The following is a 9,217-nucleotide window of genomic DNA, read 5'->3' as shown; positions in this document are numbered from 1 at the left end:
TTTTTAACTTAAATATACATACAATTTTCGGGAAAAATTATATTTGGATAACATTAAAAAATATCTTAAAAAATATTATGTTTGGTTAGGTACAATAGGCGATAACTTTTAGATTTGGGGAGGCCGAAGCCTAATACCATACAATTATAAAATTGAATAAGCTTGAAAAAATGAAGTAAATGTTTCGGAGGGGCGGAGGCCGGAGGGCTGTTAAAGTTGTTGGTGGAGCTTGGCTACAGTTGGCCCTATATTCGCATATGTAAGATTTCATAAGTTCTTTGTGACAAAACTGTGTTTAAACTATAATTGTAGATTGTACCTACGAAGAAATGAACATCAGTAGATATAGGTACGTGTTCGTTTATCACGGTGTTTGCATATCACGTACGTTATTCGTTATTACTTAGGTATTTATTAACCTAGTATTGTACGCCAGTTTTTTTAAAAATTAAGTTGTTATTTATTTACTTATTTATTTATCTATCAGGTTTATATACCTACTGCAGTATGTTTTATGATTTTTCAAAACTAATATAAAAATATTGCTACATAGTACATATGTTTAAGCATATTTTGAGAATTTTGACTGCATATTTCGATAAATTTTAGTGCAACAAGTCAAGTCCTGAACTCTAAATTTATTTATATACGAAAACTGTAAAAACTTGGTTTTAATCTATACCTAAAACACCCCCCATTTCATAATCCTGGCTACGCCACTGTCTATACTTAAGCATTTTTACATATGGAACCACATTGCAGTAAATAGGTAAATCGTTGTTCATCTACATAAAATGAGTATTGTTGTTCCTTATTAATTTTAAATTATCATAGTAACGAAAAAACTTTAAGTTCACCTACACATTTAGGTAAAATACAAAAATGTACATAACAGATTTCTTTTAACTTATAAACTTATAAATAATAATATGTCAGCTACTTACATATAAATAATTATGTTGATTCGCTATTTTAATAAAATTAATTTTGCAAATGTAAAATGATTGCTAGAACTACTCAACTATATAAATCAACATTTTATTTTTCAACATTACTAACACTGTACACATATCACTCTTACAAAAAATATATGATGCACAGGCTAAATAAAATCGTTTTGCGGGTAATCCACGAAACGAATTGAGGACAAGAATAATTATATGACGTACAAAATTAATATATATACGTTATTTTGGAAATCTAAAAACAGAATATAAATATCTTAAATAATTGTCTTTATAATAACTATAATACACTATCGTGATAGCATAATACGAAGACAATTATATGATCATGATATAAAAACAAGGTATGATCGTAACTTTTTGACAGTCATATTATTCGGTAAGCACGTGATGTATTGTAGTGTTTAGTAGGTAATAATAATTTAATGATAATACGGGTAAGCAAGTGACGTATTGCGCGGACTTGGACCAAATCTAGACTTTTGCGATCATACCATGTTGCAGTTTATATCATGTATATGATGAGTAGATGAGATAGATCCTGTAAGTAGGTATATGTCTTTATATTTAGTGCTCAACTTGGGAAAACAAATAGGTAGTAGGGATAGCCGGATCATAAAAAATAATTGTGTACCTCGGCAAATTTCTTCATTAACTCACCTCAAATTATAGATTTCATTCTCTTAACGAGACCGTTCTTTAATAAAATGCGTACGGAAAACCCTGTATCACTCTGTATGATGACGTTCTGAGTCACTGAGGCGAGCGAAGTGGATTGCAAACCACGCATGACGTGTGTAAACACCGCAATCGCCGCCGCTGCCAAAGCGCTTTTAGCACCACCGCCACAGATGGGTCTCGCAGCCGGCAGGTGTAGGTATATAAACCCTCGGCATAGGAGGACACATATGTGTGCCATGTGATGCAGCTTGTGTAATATAAAATATACATAATATACTGTATTCACCACACGTCATAATAACGCGCGCTAAATTATTCATTGCTCGTTAATCCGTAAAACGTTTACCTAATATATATTATACATGCAAAACGCTCGGACGTAGAATATAATAATAATAATGTAGTGAAACCTCAATAACTCGAATCGGTTGGGGGCGAAAAAAAAATTCGAGTTATTGAAAATTCAAGTTATAGAAAAAATTATGTGTAGGTACTTATTAAAATGCAGGGGCGAAAATATTCCTTTGAGTTATCGAGGTTTTATTGTCATAATAATAATATATGAATATAGAAAAATAGATAGATAATTAGATTACCTAATCTAATAATGTATTATCACAGTTTTTGTCTATACCATAGTTTCCCACTTTTTACTAGCTTACACTATATTATATCGTATTGTTATTCGTTATTATATAATATATTATTACTAAATAATAAAGGGAAAACATTGTCCTATCAAAAGTATAGAGCTACCGCATAGGCCAGGTGATAGGGACACGTGCATATTGTGATCATACCGAATCATCTGTGATGATATATAGGTATTTCATATCTATTTGACATGGAAAAAACGCAACTAAATCTAAACCGCGGGTTGGTTGCATAGCAGAAGAGCTTCGGATCTGGCACGCTTAGTTTGACGGGCCGAGAATCGGTGTGGAAAAAAGGGATATTGTATAATTTCTAACAATATAAATATTATTATTTACACAACGAAATCGTTACTATCAGAAATAAATTATCTATATTATAGATTTTGCCGGTTTTGAGCGTTTCGGAAAATTCCTGGAATACTTGTGACTGCTATCTATAGTTGTCTATGAATTTAATATATTATAATATTACATAGTACACTACACATTTAGTTGTGGAACTATCATCGTACACTTTATACATCACGTGACGTCCTAAACTCCAATGTCAGTTCATTATTTTTTTCTTGAAAATCGTTGTTTATAATATTTTGTAGTGTGTTAAATCATTATTAAAACATATTTTGATCTTCAAAGTAATCCGAGGAAAATAAAAAATATAGTTAATCAAATAACAAACAAAAAATATGAAAAATACCAAATAGAATATTATAATTGAATATACATTGTGTTTCTCCAAACAATTCTGCATAGTCAATGTTGTTGTATAGCTTCGTACATAAAATATTATATACACCTTATTCGATGTTTTATCATTTGAAAAATATTTTGCATACCCTGCGGACAGACGCTTGTTTTAAGGGACACATAAATAGTCTGAGACAACACTGGACTCTCAGTTCCTAATTTCGACTGGTGGTAAATAATATAGCGATATGGACTTGTTTTTAAAATATTTACTGTGAGCGGTTCTCAATAATTTGAGGTTTTTTAATAACACCGCGTGATCTTTGTTGTTGGAAAGAAATAGCTATAATAGTTAGGGATACCCATATCTTTATAGGTCTATGATGCATTGATGCCTCATAGACAATTGATATACACAGGCAGCATAGCGGTATAGAACCCACCTGAGTAGATAACCGTGGTTAACAGTGATCAATAAACAAAATATCTTTACCATGCGTTCTTCAAGTTACTTGTCAGTTATCCTATTCTGCGTAAAGGAAAATAAATCCAGCATAATATTATATATTTATATACTATGGTCATTGTTAGGGTCAATGACTCAAACATTTACAGTGAAAAAAAAAATAAGAAAAACTAATTGTTTTCTAATAATAAGTAATAACCATAGGTGATAATATGTTTATAATGTAATGCCATGTACCACGGGGTGAATCCAGTTTTTTTTTTTTTGGGGGGTGGCTAAATTGTCTTTATACTTACGATTAAAATGCCTAAATTGAAAAATAATACATGTATGAAAGTTTAAAGCAACAAAAAGTATGCTTGGGTCCTGGAATATAGAAAGAAAAAATTGGACCTAAAATATTATATACATTATACAATTCACATATTATACATAAATACAAAATACAATCCAATTTTTAGGGATTTGGTGTGATGAGGGGGGAAGTTGCGCCTACTTTGCTCCCCCCTTGTATCCAGGCCTCCCATATGTACATTAATTTTAAGAGAATTTATATCATGGGGCACATTTGACAATATATTATCAGCTGCATACCCTGCGAACAAAGTCTGTGCACGCCTATGATATAATATTATGATAGTTATATTATATAAGTAGATACCTATAACATTCGCCGTTTAAATTGTTGTCTACAAACATTTCTGAGATATTTTATTTGGTTCAAAAATACATAAGTAATCTAGTTTGACAGCAACCCTTCTTGCACCGAACTACAAAATACAGATATTTATAATATAAATACTCGTATATATTATGTTATAGGTATACACTATGTAATGTGTATAGTATAATATAATACATACGTACAGATGAGATATTAGGAGATGATAAATGCACGTCGTATAAATCATTTAATCATCGGATTGAGAAATGTTCGCGACGGAAAACGTCGAGTTTTTAATGACACTATATTATTATTATTATGTGTATAGACATAATATATACAGGTGCAGGCGTATTATAGGTGGTGCTGCTGTTAATGTTAGGTAAACCTTCCCGGCTACTCCTCCGCGATAATTATAATTCGAAGCAATTAAATTTCAAAAAGGTCAAAAACATAATAGAAACGCATTTATCACCGTCGCCGATCGTTTAATTATTATACGAAAAACAACAACGCTGGCGCCCTCGCGCATTAGATTGTCGTAATGGATTATTAATTTTAATTTTTTATTTACCGGGATAACGTGTAAACTCGTATAGTTCACACAAACACACAAAACTAAAATATATAAAACAATATAATAACATTATTATAAACGATGTACCTACTTATATCCATAATGTAAACAATTCACTACAAAAATTATTATTCTGCTGTATGAAAACAAAATTTTATAACTATATAGGTACCTACCTAAAGTAAAATAGGTTCCAAGTGTTCTAACTGTAAATAAGCTTTTACTATCTTAGCGATTTATATTCCATTTATGTATTTTCTTTTATGATAACGATTTAATTTCGAATAAAATAAATAAAGTCTTTTGTAATAAATAATAATGATATTTCCTCGACTACAAAATACCACTATAGTATCGAACAAGTTAGAATTAGAAAAGCTCACTCTGCGATTGTGCTAAATTCCCGGTTTCCAAACGTATTTTAATATAAAGCAATAAACTATAATTTTAAATACAATTTAAAAAGAATTTGGTATCTGTAATGACCATAATATTTTATAATATTTTGGTAGTATTTTTTGGATGGTATGAATTTATATTAAATACTTATACAATAAGTAGCTTATTATCTTAATATCAACATACAACAATCGTAATTAAATATCTTAATACAAACAATCGCAAGTTGGAACTATGTGAAGTCATAATTATTATGAACAGTAGTAAATAAATAAATATTTTAGTATATCAACAATCGTAACTATAATGTACTATAACAGACGGACGGGCACAATATAAGATGTTAAACTCATGTTAGAAATCTAAAATAATAAACTATTTTCTTGATACGCCATACTTGTAGGGAAAACAATCGGTAAAATAATGTAAGACTATAATATAGTAAGATAAATAGCTATTTATTATTATACACTGCAGAGTGCATATTATTGTGTAATATCCATTGATATGCGTACCTAAATCTAAAAGGACAATCTTATTCGGGGGTTTTATTAAATTTCTCACGTAGTCACGTGTTATTGCTTATCACTTGCCAGTATTCATGTTAAGTAAAGCGGCTTTTCTAAAACCGTAGTAATGTATAAACAATTTTATGATTCTAAAAACATTAACTTCCAAAAATGTTCAGTGGTTATAGGACTTTTAATTTATTAATACAGTAGGTAATACAAAATATTCTGGCGACTAGGCACTAAGTTAAATATGCAGGCTGTATTCATTTTTGATCATCTACCCTCTACACCAGGTTTGTTACACTCAGTTCCGAAACTGGTTCACTGAGTTCCGGTTTGGCTGCATCAGGTTCTGATGCCACTGCATTCGGTTCCGGTGATCTAGCACTTCCAGATTCTGGTGTCCTTGCACCTAGTTCTGGTGCCCTTTCTCCGAGTTCTAGTGAAACAGATCTTTGTCCCCGTTCCTCTAAATTAGTGTCCGGCGCTGCAGAGACTAATGGTTCTAGCGCTTCTGTACTCATTTCCTGTGTAGACATTAATGTACTTTGTTCTGGTTCTGTAACTGTTACTGTAACTGCAGTACCTGTAGTATTAGGTTCCTGACCGGATCTTCTCCACATCGGCCTCGTTACACATTCGCAAATAGCACGTCCCTAAACAATATTGTTAGTATTTACTGATAAATTATTATACAACGTTGCTATAATATTATGACGATGATATGAATAATAAATGTTTTTGCTTTTACTCATTCAGTAATAATAATTATTATTAATGTATTGAAGCCAAAACAGGCAATTTTTTTCCTATTAAATATGCGAATATAGTATTTATTTATTTTAATAAAGACGGGAGAAAGCACATTTAAAATAATAGAGTAGTTATAATGGTATTTATAATTAACAATAATAATAATATACAGAAATATACAGAAATATACATAATATAATATATTATATGGATACAAGAGAAGAAAAAAAACAAATCTGAAATATGATGAAACAACATATTATTCAACTGGAGTAGGCGAAGGAGGTGTCTTGATTGGCCTGTCTCATACATCGAGTTGAGAGGTTCATTTTTCAGGTAATCAGTGGTGCATAATGGAACACTGAATGGAGAAATGTTACGAATATATTGTGTAGGAACTCTGAAGCTAATATGCTGAAGGAGTGAGGGAGAATCAATTTTACCACAAATTATATTCTGAAGGAAGGTTAGGTCACGGGAATTACGGCGATCGGCTAGAGATAGCTAGTAAGTTCAAGTTTTGGAGTACTGGGGCATGGTCATGAGGTGGATGGACAATATTTAAATTGTATAGTATATAGGTATAGTATATACTTACTATTATAAACAGAACGTAGATAGATAATATAATATGCAATACAATAAAATATTTAAAATAGTGGTAAATTAACTAAGTATAATGAATAAATCTAAATAATTTTATTGTTAATAATATGTAAGTATCTTATTCTAATCCGGATAATTTAAGAACTTACCTCTACCACAATAGATTTTGCTTATAAGAGGTGATCAAAATTATCATGCTAGGTACATTTTATTGAAAAAATATTATCGTGTGTTTGCAAAATATAATATTATATTATTATTAGTAGTAGTATTAAGCTTAACGATTGTTGGTAGGTACTTGGTAGTATATGGGAAGATGTGTTAAAGAGGAAATGGTTTTTTAGAAAAGTATGAAGAAACATAGAAATTGTTAATTAATACTGGAGAAACGGTTGGGAGCCTCCAGTAATGAGCCATTTGGTAGAGATAATATACAAACATTATTGAGGACAGTAATCGAACGGTTTAAGGCAAGCGTGAGACTTTTTAGTGTACTATACATAAAAAGGACTACCTAGTCGTGACGAGTGTGATCAATTTTAGTAATAAAGCCGGTCAACGTTTAGTCGATAAATATGTTTTGGGCGAGTTAAATTCATAGATGGATGTCGAAAGTTTGAACAGGCAAGAGTGTCAAACGGCTACTTATTCTAAGACAGAGCAAAACATGACAAATAAAGCACACGAAAGCAATTGATAGAACCAAACATTTATAATAACGCATTAAGAGCCTTGTAATATTAGTGTGATGGTCGAAGCTTGTGGAAAATAATAATAGGATATGAACAGTATCGAAAACTTTTTTAAAATCAGTAGGTATAAATAATATCAACATAGCCACCAGCTCAATAACTTCAGATACACGGATTATAAATAAAAAACTACTAAATAGTAATGATTGATTTATTGTACATAAACCTGTGTTGTTTGTCTATATAATTGTACGGTTATTAAGTTTTTTTTATACGACAGAAAACACTTAGAAAAATACCTTCATCAAAGGAACCTTGCTACGTTTGAAATCTACGTTTGAACCTTGCATATATTTCAACCATGAAATACGATATGTAAGATGTGATATTAGTTTTAGCTGAAGAGTAAAAGGCTCTCTAGAGCGTCTGATTTCGTTTTCTGAAACTAATGGAAGTTTAACTTATCATATTTTACGATTTGAAAACTAGGTTCAAAAATACTCTATTGGTTTTATTATTAATTGTCCTATACAATTAGCATATTCTAATAAGTAATACATTCATTTTACTCATACAAAGATCGTTAGAGCTCTAACCTAGGCAATCTAGGTAACATACCCGAATGGAAGTAAACAAGGATTTGTGTTCTGCATGCCTTGCTTTCAGGTATTTCTCTGACATCAACGATATTGGGTGTCGTTTTTCTATTACCAACATATTGTACAGGTAATCGGGTTCTAGAAGCTCCCCAAGTTCATTGTACTTGATTTTCACTGGTGTTTTTTGGTCGTTGACAATACGTTTTTCTAACCTCAGACGCTCGTTAATAGTGTACTGATTTTTTTCCAAGCACCTTTGGTGACTTACCATGGAACAACCGGTGCACTTAAAGACTGGGGCTAGCACACTTATTTTGTTGCAATGCATGCATCTATTCAAATGGGAAAAGTATGACTTTTTAAAACTGTGTTCTGTATGCATTTTTATGTCTATTGAAATTCTCAATAGATTCGTTTTAAGAATTATTAAAATTATTAATTTAATAATTGAATGAGTAGTTGTGTTCAAATAATTAATGAAATAAATAACATCCGTTGCTATAAGTACTAAGTAGTGATAATGTACACGAAAAATCATTATAGTTTAATAATTTAAAAGTTTTATTTTATTTTGCATTTCAACTAAATAAACATAATATTTTATTCATTAAATAGTATATAATCAATGGTAAAATGTGGTTTGCAATATTATGTTCATTTGAAAATAATCTTAATGTTGTTGTACATGTTTATTTTCGTACTACACAAACGGCACCATCGTAGCATGGTCACTAAGATATTATATCGCTGTTGTTTTGTTTGGGTTGGTTCGTATAATAATTGTGCCAAACAGGTTCATTTTCTAGAAGCTCCATAAATGGTGACAACTGCAGTCAAGCTTATGCCTGATGCATAACTATTTCAATCTTCTTCAAGACTAGGAAGTCGAAATACTGTGTGCCTATATTCGCAGTAGGTATGACAGAGTCAACCTCAAGGGGACACGACCCCGAACCACTC

The 9,217-nt window shown here is 31.0% G+C and overlaps 1 protein-coding gene across 1 annotated transcript; it reads right to left on the bottom strand.

The window, feature by feature from the left end:
- Positions 1 to 5,776: 5,776 nt before the first annotated feature.
- On the bottom strand, positions 5,777 to 8,744 carry LOC100573802. The gene is made up of 2 exons (XM_003243771.3): positions 8,277 to 8,744; positions 5,777 to 6,263 (listed from the first exon to the last, which is right to left on the bottom strand). Exons 1-2 carry the CDS (start codon positions 8,637 to 8,639, stop codon positions 5,892 to 5,894), a joined length of 735 nt encoding a protein of 244 aa, XP_003243819.1. The 5' UTR covers positions 8,640 to 8,744; the 3' UTR covers positions 5,777 to 5,891.
- Positions 8,745 to 9,217: the final 473 nt, after the last annotated feature.

This window comes from Acyrthosiphon pisum, chromosome A1 (assembly GCF_005508785.2).
Source record: "Acyrthosiphon pisum isolate AL4f chromosome A1, pea_aphid_22Mar2018_4r6ur, whole genome shotgun sequence".
Lineage (NCBI taxonomy): Eukaryota > Metazoa > Arthropoda > Insecta > Hemiptera > Aphididae > Acyrthosiphon > Acyrthosiphon pisum.
The sequence above is the reverse complement of the archived record's forward strand: the minus strand, read 5'-3'. Positions and strand labels throughout refer to the sequence as shown.